We start from the raw sequence: 14,434 nt of genomic DNA on the forward strand, positions 1-14,434 counted from the left end.
ACCTGTGTTTGACAATTTATGTCTTCCATGAGAAGGGTCTATTTGAAAAGCAGAGAATAACTTCTCAAAGGCAGAAAACATGATGAAAGGCTGAATCCACATTTCCTGTCAGTGCTTTGATATTTGATAGCGTCTTTAAGCTCAGAGCGTTTGTAAAGTTGCTGACTCCATAAGAGACGGGAATCAGGCTGCTGAGGATCTGACAGCAGCAGATAAAAACAGGCTTCAAAGACTTTGAGCTGACAATTTCGATTTCTTGAAGTGTATGAGGCCGACTTTCAGGTCAGGGGCCTGCGGGGCAAACTGGCTGGACATTGTGAGACTCTCGAGTCAGCAAAACTGCAGGAACCTAAAAAAGAAACTGACACATGTAGAAGCCAGCAGGATACAGAGCTGAAAGCAGGAACGTGACTGAGGGTCACTGTGACAATTTACCAAAACAAAGCTAAAGATGGTGAGACAGTCATACACATAAAGTAGGTGCATCTAATAACATTAAGCACTGCCAACCCTCTGTGCATGCTGCTGTCTCACTTGTACTTCTTTGGATTCGAAATAAACCAAACACACTTAAGTTGACAGTTTATTGGCAAACACAATAAACAGTTTATTTTGTTTATATACAAATATATAAAACTTTATCAGTGTTATGGAATGCAACAAAAATCTTTAGTGGGCTCCACTAATATCATGTTATCAAATTAACAGTGCTACATATTGGTACATATTAACTGTACACATCAAAAACTGCATGCATTACAGCTAAAGCATGCAAAGATTACTAAAGTACAAAAGTGTGCTACATAAGTGCGAGCATAGGGCTCTGAGGTTTGTGAAAAAAAAACATCCTTTTCGTGTCTGTCACACCCAGATCGGTGCTCTTGTCTTCCCACAGGGCTCTGCTACATCTTCAATCCTCTCTGGGCCTGTTTCAGCAGCGAATCAAAGTCCAGGTCCTCAAATCTGTTCTTGGCAGGAGATAGGGCTGCATCTTTGTGTGCGTCTGAGGAAGAGAGGGACGTGTAGTTGTTGTGGATGGAAAGGAAAGGTAAGGCACACTGATTCTCATTTTCTTTTACCCATTTTCTGCATTTTTTCTTTTGTTTAAAATTTGAGCTACATTTTGATGGATACCTGGCAAATGACTGATTAATTCACATTTTGCCAGGCATATTAATTATATAAAGGTTTGTATGGCTCTGCTTGCTAAAACAGTATGTTAGCCTTCACTGCAGTGATGTAGTCGGACTTGTAGTTGACTTTGTGTGTGGTTTCGAGGCTCACCTAGGTCGGCATAGTCTGAATTACAGAACTGTCTCCTTCCACCAAAGCAGATGTCGAACGGCAGCTCGTTAGGCTTCCGTATTTTCCCGCCATTATCGATTGCAGCAAAAGCATTTTCCATGTTGTAGAATGTGACAAAGCCGTAATGGTCACTGTGGAAACCAAAGGTGCAGGATTGTAATACTGATAAATGCGCTATGAACACATTCAAAACTTCAGTTTCAGCATTCACACTTACCCTCTCTCCCTGAAGTGAAGCGACACACATTCTACTTCTCCGAACTGACTGAAGCGTTCCCTCAGCTCGTCGTGAGTCATAGACCTGCAGATGCGGCCGACGTACACCACCCTGCGCTCGTCCTGTACCAGAGGATTTTTAGAATCAATCACCAGTCAGAAACCTACAAACACGTCACTTAACGTGTCGGTGATCTTTTACTCACTATGGCTTTAAGTTTCTGAATCCTGATCTCATGCTCCCTCCTGAGCTTCCTGGACACTCTGCTGCTGAAGGGATGAAGAGTTGAGACGAGAGGAAGACGCAGACTGAGTTTATGTACGTAAAATCAGTAAAGCCAGACAGAGATGTAAAGACATTGAACATGACAGACATGAATTTCCCCCTATGGGGGATCAATAAAGAAAAGTCAACTGACATTCACAGGAACAAGACTTTTTTTTTCTTCCTTTTATCACACTTTATCACACGTCTAAATGGGAAACTCATTAGCTGACCTGCAAACATCTCTCCACCGCCTACGGCAGAATCGTGGGGATGGTGATCTGGACCTGGACGGGGACCTGGACTGGGACCAAGATCTGGACCTGGACCTGCTGCATCTCGATCTGGAGTGAGACCACCTGTTGCGGCGAGGCGGGGAGCGGGAAAAGGAGCGAGAGCGGGACGACGAACACGAGCTGCTCTCTGAACGCTTGTGACGGCACCTGCAACGTGTACAGATGGAGAATTAGGAGTGACGCACAAAGACTGAAAATACCGAACATGACAAACGGAAGCTGATTACTTTTGTCTCTTTGGGGAGCGAGACGCAGAGCTTGAGGAGGACGACGACGATGATCTAGAGCTGGAGCTGGAGTTGGAACAGGGAGAGCCTCTCCGATATCTCCTTTTCTCCCTCCCTCTGACAGGAGGGCTGGGTGGAGGTGTGGGGAGGGTGCACGGGGTTGTCTTGTCCTCAGCTGCACGGCCACAGTGTTTCTCCGTGTTCTCTGAGAGCGACAGGACTTCATTTGTGGACGGGCTTGTCTCTGATCTTGTCCTGGGATGCTCGGGGAGATGCTGCGCCACAGCTTTGTTGTTAACAGCCCTGACGGTGGTTTCAGCTTCACCGGTGGAGGTCTGTTTTTTTAATTCAGCAGCACTGGAGTCGTGGCTGCTCACATGCGACTCATCCATGGTTTTGGAGACATAATTGAGTTTTGAGGCCCTGCCGCGCTGAGCAGCACTTGTAAGTGTGCGGTCTACAGGCCCGCAGTAATCGTGATCGAAGGAGATAGATGAATACAAGTGAGGGGAGATGTGAGCAGCAGGGAGCTCGGAGAGGCTGGTGTGAGTCTTCCTGGATGGTAGAGGACGGGGGTCGATTATCTGAATGGCCTTGGATGGAGGATTTTTGCGTCTCGCCGGCAGGTCGTGTTGAGTGCTGAGGATGATTTCAGTGCCGAGGGGCTCTGGGATGTCCACACCCTCTGACATTTGAAGATGTGGTAGATTCCCGAAGGTTATTGGCATCCCGGGTGATTCAGAAGTGCTTGGAGATTCAGGGGGTGTTACTGCTAATCTTTCTGTTCCTATAAGCCGAGCTTTGTCCAAGTCAAGGCGTCCATCTGTTTGTGGGTTTAAAGGAGGGGCAGCACTGACACATTCGGGCTCCGCTCTCTCCTCTTTAGCTGGAGGAGGAAGAATAAAAAAAAGAGGTTACACAAGACCGGACACGAGCATCGAACAACACAGCGTCATCTGTAATAGGATAACTCACCTTGTGTTTCCTCAAACTGTTCCAGCAGGCTGGTCAGGTCAGGCGCTTCAATCCCTGAGGTAGAACAGACATGAAAATATTAGTTTGGAAGATGCTGTTTGTTTCTTAGTGACCCCTTCTTCATGGCATCTTCACAGTAAGCAATATATATATATATACCCGAGACATTCTGCACTCTACAGACAAACTGAAGAGTAGGCGGTGGTTCCTCAGGTGGGCATTTACTGGGGGGACCAACCCTTGTCAGCGTGGGAGCGTCTGTGGGAGCAGGCGGTGGAGTCTTTGGTTCCAGATCGGTTTCTTTCATCAGGTTCGGACTGCATTTTTGCAGTTTCTTGCACTCTGAGGGAGATTCGGTTTGGGTTGTGCTTGGGCACAGCGCTGGAGGTCTAGAGGAGGCACCTGAAGCTATCTCAGTGAGCTTATCTTTAATTTCCTGAAAGAGGGTGGTGCAGTCCTGGTTTGCTGACAGTACTTCGGGCTTTGTTCCTAAACAGGATGGCTGTCTGTGAAGAGATGAACCTGAGGATTCTATTTGGATTTGCTGAGAGTGTCTGCTGCTGTCAAGGTTGGAGTCTCTGTTGGGGAGCACTCTGACCTCTGATGAGGGGGGGTCAGTGGATGGTGATGCTGTCTGGCTGACTGGCAGGGGGAGCAGGACAGGATTTGGGGGATCACTACTGAGCAGTGCTGGCTTCTTTACTGGACTTTTCTTGCTTTCAGGCACAGCAACATCTGGGTTAGCTGTGACATCTGGCAGCGAACTAGCAGGCGTGATGATTTTGGATTCAGCTCTTGGGCGCTTTGATCCGCTGCGATGCAGATGAGTGGACGGTTTGCCCTCTGAGGGGTGAGGCCTGCGTGGAGCAGAGGTGTGGTGGGTCTTGTCACCAGGAGGCTGAGACGCATGGAGCTGATTGGCACCATGATGTTGTGTCGTCTTTGGTCCGCAGCTGTTTTGTCCCTGTAAACACAGGATGGGCGTCAGCTCCTTGGGCGGCTCAGCAACAGAGGGCCACTTGGTGGTGTAGCTCCCCTGTTTCTCCACCAGGGGCTGCCGCTTTTGGCGCAGCTGTCTGTACTGTTGGAGGCTGAGCGATTTGGCTTTGGTCTCACCTTTAGGTGGCAGGACCTTAGCCTTGTTACTGTTCACGTCTGAGGACAGCGTTTGGCGTTCAAGAGCTGAGCCAGCTGGATTTTCAAGTGCTTTTGCGCTGTTCAGTGGAACCGACACAGTTTTACGTGTTAGATTTCTCTCATTCAATCCCTCTTCCACCGATTCATCAAATGAAGCCACTTGAATGGGGCCAAAGCTCACCTGTTTCTTCTCTCTGCATGGTGGTGCTCTGGGCGAGTTTCCATTCAGCAACACGCTCTTCAAGACATCTTTTTTTTCATCTCCCACGCCTTCCTCCATTGTCTCTTTAACAGCCACCTCATCATCAGACACAACATTTATCTCTTCATCGCTGTCTTCAGAGGGTCTCTCGTACTTCCACACTTCTTCCCGAGAGAATAATGCGTGGTTTTTCCCAGGTTTATCCCCGTCGTCTTCCGCATGCAGCTTCAGGCTGTACGAGTGCATGATCTTCACCAGGTTGACGAGAGATGTTGAGGTGAAGACCTCGACCTCAGCCTCTGGTTTCTTATTTTTGGAGAGAAAAAGTGTTTGACTTTGTTCTTTGAAAATCTGTGGAGGGCTCTTTCTCTCTTCCTTTTCTCCATCAAGCTTAATTGTGATTGTTACATTTGGTGATTTGGATCTTGGTCTAAGCCTGTCAGCAGGCGATCGTTCCTAAAGGGAGGAGACAAAGAAGAAAATCATTTAGGTCCAAAAAGGGTTAAAATAACTACTTTACACAAGTCTATTTAAGGTTCTTCACTACTGTTCTGATGCATCTTCAGTTCATCCACAGACTGTATAAAAGAAGTGGACGTAGTTTCCGAGCCTGACAATTGAAACCAATGCACAAGTGCCATAAACCTGCATTCTTTCTAATGGCCAGCAGGGGGCAACTTTGCTATTTGCATATAAAACTTCAAATGAATGGAAGTCTATAAGAAAATGAGCCCACTTCTCACTTGATTTATTACCTCAGTAAACATTTTCCTAATGACTTTATGGTCTCAGCCACTAGTTTCAAGTTTCCTTCATTGCAGCATGATGTTAATTTTGTAAATGATGGTCCCATTTAGACCATGAAGCAGGGGGAGGCTCCAGGGCACTAATAACTTGTGACGACCCAGTCACAGGCAGTGTTTGTGGAACGAGCATCACTTCTGGCTCCAAAAAACCAAGATGGCGATGCATGCAGCCAAACTCCAGTCTTCCAAATGACAGTCCACAATCCAATGGGCGACGCCACGGTGGCTACGTCCACTTCTTATATACAGTCTGTGAGTTTATCAAGGTATAGGTCTAATATTTCATTTCTTTATTGTTTCCAAATATGTTAATTTAGGCTTGTGTTCATTGTTCCCACCTCTAAGTTGTCCCTGCGCTCCGGGTGGGTGAGGAGTTTGGTGTCTGGCAGCGTGTCAAAGGGCGACAGAGTCCCTTCTTCATCGCCCACACTGTCCAGCATCTCAGTCAGGGCCGACAGCAGGGTCTGACTCTCCTCCTCTGCTCCACTCTTATCCTGAAAAGGGGCACCAGAGTCCAGATTTATTGATTAAATTGAAAAGGGGGCATCTGTGTAAGATCTAATATACAGAGGCCACAGTCGTGGGCTACTCAGAGCGGCTGTGATGATGCATACTACATGTATCTGCTTTGACACTGACCTCCGGGGTGACAGAGGGGTCTTCAAAAATGGCCAGGATGGAGTGATCCACGCAGGACTGTGCGTCCATCGCCACAACCTCCACATCATGGCGTCGACTCGGGACCAACTGCAGAGACACAAACGCACAATCACTGCATTACACCCATTGTGTAGTGAACTGGCATGCACACCTCTGGGTGTGAGCAGAGGCTGAGGTTCAGGAACGCAATAAGCACTGAATCAACTTTGTCAGCACAAACAGGAAGAGCTGCCAAGTCTGACAATGCTTCAACTACAGTGGTGAAAACACAGTGAGGCAGAGCTGATGTGTAATCTGTGTTTATTGAGCAGTGAGCTAAATAAATCCACTGATAGGGAGACGTCTCTGTGTAGAACTCTATGAACTTATACAATACACTACAACTGTCGGGCTGCAACTCGAGTCATTCATTTTCTTGATGAATTCATTAATCATTTGGTTCATACAACTGCAGAAAATAGTGAGAATGCAATTTCTAAAAGATCAAGATCAGTTATTCAAATGTATTTCTCATGCCACTTCATACTGGTGCTGCATTACATTTATCTGACAGATTTAGTTACTTTACAAATGAAAGACTTCTACACTGAAAACACGTGAAAATGTACAAGTATTGGACTGCACTGTCACTTTGGGTTCTGGGTGACAGGTTCTGGCATTTGTCATTATTTTCTGAATATTTACAAACCAAACAATCAAGTGGATTAATAGTGGAGCAAATAACCAGTTGATTAATCTATGATGAAATGTTAAAAATGTGCCACACCTCAACCAACTTTAACAGTAAAATCCTGCTTTTACATCAGTACACAGGCATTAATAAGTATAACACTCACAGGGGCATTTTCCTGCATACTTTTACTTTGAAGACTTAAAGAAAAATGTCACTGCAGGACATTTACAAGTGACAGAGTATTTTACAGTGTGGATCTGAATAATTCCTCTATCGCTGTTCAAATGTCATATTTTAACAGATCAACAATCATAAACCAACCACATTTGAGAAGCTGGACCCAGTGACTTTCTATCATTTTTGCACAAAAGGAGCTTAAACAATGACCTGGCTGCAGATTATTTTAGTGAAAATAAACAGCATAGTGTGAAACTATGGGGCTTCATTTAATCAGGTGGACAAAGCACTCTGCCACAGTGTTATCAGGAGGTGGGTAAGGAGGAGGCACATTAGGGCAGGAGGCTACAGGGGCGGGTCAGGACCTCCACACCATCCCTGAGGTCCATCCCGGGGCCTGTGCTACTGTAACAGGGCTTCAGAAATGACAGTAAAGCTGATTATTTCTGTGTCTGCTTGGAAATAGTTTAACATTAGTCCAGAGACAGTAAGACACGGCCGGTACCTTTAGGGTACAGTTGAAGAAACAACAACTACAGGGGGTCACAGAGCAGAGGGAGCTGCCTTATCTGGACATCTTGTACTTTACCGGAAGTGAACCGGTCTCCCTGTCAGCTTTCACTCGTTAATCCCCGCCGGTCGACTTCAAACTAAATATGAACAAAGAAGTGACCGCACTAACACGTCACTGAGCTGTTTTAACACCTGCGTGGTCCAGAGCACGGCCCGGCTCGTCTCGACTCGGCCACCTCCCTGCTCACACTCAGTAGTACTACCACCCTGTCTCAGCCACGTGTCGCCATGCGCGCATGTGGCCTCGCGCGCCGGCTAAACACCCCCGATTAAAACCTCGAAACCCGCTCGTGTGTCGCTATTTTCGTGCCAAACTAGCTAAAGTGTGCAAACCGGTACCTCGGTGGGACTGATGTGGGTCAGAAAGTCGCTGTTGCCGGCATTTAAATCCCCGTCTTTTCCCCTCCACCGCGCCGCCATCTTGCTGCTCCACATGGTCCCCTGGCAGGCCGGACCGGAACACGTGGTCACCGCGTGGGAGCGCGCGAAGACCACCGACCTGGGATCAGATTGACGGCGCCAACTCCGTTAGAGAGGGAGAGGAAAAGAGAAGAAATCAGATCCAAGGTCAGCTATGCGCGCCTCGTCTGTGACACATTGATTAGGAATTAATCTTGAAAACTACTTAAATCTTAATTTTACTGCAGGAACTCTGGATTTAAAGAACCAGAACTGTTTTTAAATTGATTATTTGTTGTATTTCATTAGATTAAAAGGAACAGTTATCATTATCTCTGTGACAACTAACACACTTTACAAGTGTTTTTTTTTTTTTTAAACGGTTGTTATATCACGTTAGTATCGATTAAGTCAAAATAATCACTAGTAGAACTTTTGCTTCGTGGTTTTCACATTTATATTTTATTCATTTATTGCTCAAAAGCGACACCTAGCGTTTAAACGACAACACCACAAGTTGTACCCAGTGAACATACAGCAGACACACTTCAGGTTTTATATACCTGTAATTTAACCATCATAAAACATTTTTTACAACAGCTAGCTGAATTAGTTTATAAGGTTGAGGCAGTTTTAAAAAATCAGCGGGACGTTTGTGTTTGTATTCAATAAAAATGCAGCGTTTCAACAGAACTGCTGATACAGCTGAGGCTGCCTCTCACATCATGAAATTGATGATTTGTTTGGATCTGTTCTTCCTCTTTATGGCTCCAGGCTTTAATAGAGAGAGAGCACTAATAGTGTAACTGGGAGTTGTCTTAGAACTGGAGAGAACACAGTGTAAAGCTGTTAAATCCACCCAAGTGCTCCAGTATATCCCGTGTTATAACATCTGAGAACACCATGGAAACATCAGCGCACTCGGCACCAGTATAATACTATTGTTAGATATGAAAACAAAGAGTAAGTGGCATCAATACAGCTGGTTGTTGAAGCAATGTCGTAGGAAAGCAAAGAGTGTATCTGCTTCCCGTGCTTTGCCTCATCACCAGAACAAACAGAGATTATCTGCATGTTCAGACACTGCAATATTGATGTGTTGACTTTCCTGATTAATGTGTGTGCACACCCTCCACCTTGACAGGGTTTACTGTTGGGGCCTAACAACAGTGTTGCTACCCCTGTTTCACTCGAAATGGCACCTACCGAGGTCCAGATTGAAGTCTTTGCATTCATTAAAATGTGTTTTGGCTTCAACAAAGCATTTCAGCTGCACGCTACATCGTCATAATTAGATACATTTGAATGTATTACTTGCTTGTGTTCATGTGACTTACTGTATTGCAGAGGCCCTGCACGGCTTGTACTTTGGAGCCACGTGAATCAGAAGCGATATTGTGTCATAATACTTTTTTTGTTTGTTTGTCCTTTGCAGCTCCTCACTGTGATACCTGATATATGATGAATGATCATTCTAAACGCCTGAATAATAAACACAGCTGTCTCATCCAGAGTTTCCACCTGTGGGTTGCATTTCTCTCTCCAGCCGATGAGGACCCACAACAGCACCAAACCACATGCTGACAAATCGTATCGTGGTCTTTGGATGGTTGATTACATTTGCATATTCAGCACAACCCAGTGTTTTCCTGTCATCTCTTACTGTGGGACCCACGACACTACCCCTTTTTCCATTTATGCAGTGATTCTGATGTTGTTTCTCTACGCAGTAAATCATTTCTAGAGGAGGTTTTTTTTCCAATCGTAATGCTAAGCTAAGCTAACCAGCTGCCAGATCCAGCTTCATATTAATTGGACCTCTCGTCCAACTCTTGGTAAGAAAGGGAATAGATGTATTTCTCAAAATATCTAACTTTACCCTTTAAAGCTGTATTCCAGGATTTCAGTACACTGGTAAAAGACTGGTAAAATTAGTGTGAGAGTTCTGCCACCTGATGCGGCATAAAGCTTCAGGCTCTGTTCGGAGTTGGTTATTTTCAAATGCAATTTATTAAAAAGTTTCTCGTTCTCTCTGACTCCGCCTGTCAGCAGTAATGAATGAAATAAAACAAAAAATCACTTTCCACCGGTCACGTCTGGTCTCAGTTTAAGGCTCCAGAGAATTCCACTGAGAGGTCATATGGGTCAAGCGGAAAAAACTCTGAACCCTACATTTCCCATAATGCAACTCTCTTGAGACTAGTGGCAGTGGAGAGCCTGTGGATGGTTTTGAATGTTGTTGGCACTGGAGCAGCATGTTTAAGAAGAGCTGTCATGAAAGAGTATTTGCTATAAAGGGCTGTCAAGAGAAACCTGTCAGGAGACAAACTCATAGTTTTAGTTGGCAGCTCTTAAGCACAAATCAGATCATCAGAGCAGAAGATCACAATGTTTAGCGGACCTGTCATGCTTCACGCTTGTTTTCACTTCTTCTTCTCTTAAGCGTGCACTAGCTGTCACGCTGTTGTCACAATGTACAGAGAGGAGAGTTGCTGTTTCGCTCCAGGAAGATATTTATAGATATTACACTTCTATAGCACGTTAAAGATACGGACTCATAACAGAATTTAATATCTTTTGCATTGAAATCTAACTATGCCTCTACTGTAGCTGATGCGATTTATTTTCTCCACTAGATGGTGATATTAAACATCTCCCTTTAAGTTCTGCTCACACTTCCTGCTTTAATATCAGCCCCCTAAAGTTGAGCGAATGAGTTAATTCCCAGTGAGCCGATTGCTCTGTGCGACCCACCTATCCACAGTGGATGCCAATCATATATTAATACATGAATGAAATGGATGCATAATGAATTCAGGTTCATCACCTCTTCATTTGTGTGGCATTATCTTGTATTATCTGCCCGTGGACGACTATGGATGTGTCTGGCCTGTTATCTTGTGCATACCAGCGAGGATTTGACCTTTCTGCTGAATGTCATGGTGGGACACCGAGTCAATGGCTGTACTAGATTAGTTGGAAGGGAAATATGCCCATTGACACACACCTTAACAAGGCACCACATTCTTTATTTTGATCCACAGCAAGGCCTGGTGTGTATATCCCACGTACATCTTACCTGCTCCAAGACCTCTATCTGTTTTCCTTTTCTCCCTCGCTTTATCCTTTAATCTCATATCTTCTTCGGCACTGTTGCTACATCTCTCTTCACCCCCACCACACACACACACACACACACACACGCAGACACACCATCTCCCGCCTCACCTCCCACAACTCTTGAAACACATTACTGTCTGAAATGGGGCCAAAGCATCCTCCAGTCTCCAGCGGGTGAAGTGCGAGTGTGTTCAGGAGTATGCAAAGGCATGTGTTAGTGTCAGTGTATGTGTGTGTGCGTGTGTGTGTGTTCAGGAGGGGGGGGGGGGTTCTGTGTAAGTGGGTCACCTTACTGCAGCATCTAGTGCCCAGCCACCATGTCGGTACATGGCCCCACACGCTCACACACACATTTAACCTGCTCTCAATCCACTGTCCCCTTTTTTTCCACGCGGGCCACCATTTTTGGTCTCACTCACTCACTCACTCACTCACTCACTCACTCACTCACTCACTCACTCACTCACTCTCCCTTAATTCCCTGAAGCTCTGCACAGTGCCAGACTTTACTCTCGGGGTGGGGGGGAGAAGAGTTAAAAAAAATAAAAACATCTCTCTGCTGTTTTTCTTTCATCTCTCACTCTGTATCACTCTCCCTCCTCCCCTCTGCCTCTCATCCCTTCCTCACTCTTGACCTGCAGAGGACTCCCACAGTGCTCTTTTGGCATGTTTGAATTTTTAAAGAGCCCATGAGGTCAAAGGAGTTCGGTATATGCTTTCCTGCCTCCCTCACATGTGCTGCTATTGTGTGAGTGAGAGCTTTCTGAGCAGCTGAGATGACTTGCAGTCATCTCAGCTGCTCAGCCATGCAGTTTTTTGATTGTGTGTGTGTGTGTGTGTATGACCTTTCAGATATTGTGTAACACTGGGAGCAGTGTGTTATAAAAAGGCAAAAGCACTCTGGTCTTTAACTTGACACCTTCTCTGCAGGGTGAAGCAGGACACACGGGTGTTACTTTGAGGCTGCTGACTTTGGGAGTTGTGTTGCCTTCGTCCTCGTTTTGATTTTTCTTTACTTGATGCAAGTCTTCTTTTTCTTTTGCTTTCATAGCAGAGAAGAGGAATGCCCTCCCACATGGCGCTGAGAACATCTGTTAGTGAGAAGTGAGGGCCTGAGAGAGACAGAAAGAGGAGGAGGAAAGGGGACTTTTGTTAATACAAGTGGAGGAAAAAGAAAGGAGGTGAAGAAAAAACAAGAGAGCGCACAGAGAGATGGAAAGGGGAGGAGAGAAAGTGACCAGGCGTCAGGTGGAGGAGACCACCCTCTCTACACAGCGGCTCAGGTGAGAGACCAGAGGTAGTAGCTTACAGGTGTGTGTGGCCCACGTTCACGAGCACGTACGCACACACACACACACAGTCAGCGTGGTAACAGAAGCCTGCATCAATAATGTAGCTGGGAGAAACAGGATGCAGATTCTGCCTTACATAAGAGTTTACAGAGGGCTGGCACACTCAGAACAGCCTCTTTCATTCTCTGATTTGCCCTCAGGCTGGATGCACACAAGATTTCTTAAGCTAATTAACCACCATATTTGCCATCCAAACATCTTTGTAACATAAGTGTGCTGCAACAAAGGCATGAGAGTGTCACTAAAGCCATTTTTAACTTCAGTCGACTGACTTCGGGTGATTTATTTTACTCTGGGGGGGCAATATTTTTCAGTAGAGGTTCTCCACTAGTCTCTAATTTGTGGGTTTTACATTATTGAACTTCTGTAACAGGCTTGTTTGTAGCAGGCATGGTTAGTTTGTCGACAAAGTGGAAATCCTTCAACATTAACGATCGGGGAACTGAACTCGGTCTCTGTAGCTGTGGACAAACTGATGTGGTTGAACCTGCCAGGAGCCAAAGCACATTGTTGCTCCCTGTCAGAGGGGTTACAGAGATATAATGGGAGTCTAGCAGGGGCTGTTATTTACCTTGGATAGGCTGGATGGCATAAATCAGAGCAAATCAAAATCTGAAACGCACTCAGACTTGAAAGCTGCACTCAGTATTTTTTCACCATTCTAGCAGCTTCACGGATGGTAATGCCAGTTTGTCGCTTTGTACCACTTTGGTCCAAACTGAAATGTATCAGCAACCATTTAATGGATTCCCTTGAAATTTGTTACACACATTCATGGTCCCCGGAGGAAGAATCCCTCTGACTCTGGTGATCCCCAGCTTTGACATTGGTGGTTAAAACAAAAATGTCTTGCCAACTACTGTGACATTCGTGTCTCCCTCTGTATGAATTGTAATAACTTCACAGATCCCCCAACTTTTCATGTAGCCCCACAATCAGGTCAAAGATATGTCGTTCATAACAAAATACTTGCAAAATGACATTCCCATCAGCTTCAGTGTTACTTGTGTTGATTGCTAATTAGCTATCAACATAAAATATGCTATTATGCCAAGATGGTGAAAATAGTAAACATTATACAGGTGGAACATCAGTAAGTTAACATTGTCTGAGCAAGCACAGTCTCACAAGCATCTTTTAGCATCTTTCAGCTCATTGTTTTGTTTTCACTACCCACAATGTAACTGTTTTGATTCACTCATCGGTCAACGACAGACGGAACATAATGGAGCATTTAGCAGCTAATGGGATATTTCCCCCAGTTGGTGGAGACCAAAACTGAGCTAAGAAAGGGCGAATGTTGGACTTCTACTTCAAATTAATGTTAATGTTGCTCTGTGTGTGCTGGAAGTGTACCTGCCACCTGACATGTTGCCTAACAACTTTATAAGGTGATCACATGTCAGTGTACAACTTGTTGTGCCACCTTCAGGTCAAGCCAAAAGACTGTCACTTCAGTTTTAATCAAGATGTCTGTATAAAAAACAGACATCCTAATCCTACAAAGTTTATTGAACGGCAGCACAGCAGGAGACTGTGATACTTGATTAGCTACAAAAATTGCTCTCCTTGTTTCCTTTGTCATTTTCTTCTCTGATGCCTTTTCGTCACCATCTTGTTTTTTTGTTTACTGTCTCTCTTTTATGCTTTGGCTTCCACAGCTTTCTTTGTCTCAGTTATTTATCTGTGTTTTGTGGGATTTGTCTGCTAACTGGCAAACTGTTAGTGTGTCTGTCTGGATGTGTGTGTGTGTGTGTGTGTGTGTGTGTGAGTATATAAATAATTATGGTAAGGTGCAAGACAGTGTGTTTTGTGCACACATCCACTTTAAAGTATGAACTTGTCAAAACTGTCTCTCTGAAACTGTTAATGTGGGCAGATATATAGTATGTGTGAATCACAGTTTTCATTTGTAAATGTGTGTGTGTGTAGAAGCTCATCATGCTTGTGCTATCCTTTTTCTGCCACATTGCCATGGCGACAGTGCCCTCCCGGGGTAATGGGGGACGAATGCGCCAGAGCTATTTATTCTCTCTTTCTCCCTCCCTCCC

The 14,434-nt window shown here is 45.1% G+C and overlaps 1 protein-coding gene across 2 annotated transcripts; it reads right to left on the reverse strand.

Annotated features, from left to right (window-relative positions):
* Nucleotides 1-609: 609 nt before the first annotated feature.
* Nucleotides 610-7,959, reverse strand: LOC139199193 (peroxisome proliferator-activated receptor gamma coactivator-related protein 1-like). Of its 2 annotated transcripts, none has more exons than XM_070828224.1 (11): nucleotides 7,852-7,959; nucleotides 6,069-6,176; nucleotides 5,768-5,923; nucleotides 3,444-5,079; nucleotides 3,285-3,338; nucleotides 2,310-3,195; nucleotides 2,020-2,229; nucleotides 1,728-1,788; nucleotides 1,523-1,644; nucleotides 1,285-1,436; nucleotides 610-1,003 (listed from the first exon to the last, which is right to left on the reverse strand). In XM_070828224.1, the coding sequence occupies exons 1-11, from the start codon at nucleotides 7,945-7,947 to the stop codon at nucleotides 903-905; spliced, it is 3,582 nt and encodes a 1,193-aa protein (XP_070684325.1). In that variant the 5' UTR covers nucleotides 7,948-7,959; the 3' UTR covers nucleotides 610-902. The 2 variants fall into 2 exon arrangements, with proteins under 2 accessions (XP_070684325.1, XP_070684324.1); XM_070828223.1 differs by having other exon boundaries at nucleotides 1,728-1,791.
* Between the last annotated feature and the right edge of the window lie 6,475 nt (nucleotides 7,960-14,434).

Source organism: Pempheris klunzingeri, chromosome 3, assembly GCF_042242105.1.
Source record: "Pempheris klunzingeri isolate RE-2024b chromosome 3, fPemKlu1.hap1, whole genome shotgun sequence".
NCBI lineage: Eukaryota > Metazoa > Chordata > Actinopteri > Acropomatiformes > Pempheridae > Pempheris > Pempheris klunzingeri.

What these genes read in the sequence shown, in the direction of transcription:
- LOC139199193 (XM_070828223.1), bottom strand. Translation starts at nt 7,947, where the DNA reads ATGTGGAGCAGCAAGATGGCGGCGCGGTGGAGGGGAAAAGACGGGGAT. An exon ending in CGGTGGAGAGATGTTTGCAG is followed by an intron (nt 1,792 to 2,019) that starts GTCAGCTAATGA and finishes TCATCCCTTCAG; the next exon opens with CAGCAGAGTGTCCAGGAAGC. An exon ending in CTTCACTTCAGGGAGAGAGG is followed by an intron (nt 1,437 to 1,522) that starts GTAAGTGTGAAT and finishes TGGTTTCCACAG; the next exon opens with TGACCATTACGGCTTTGTCA.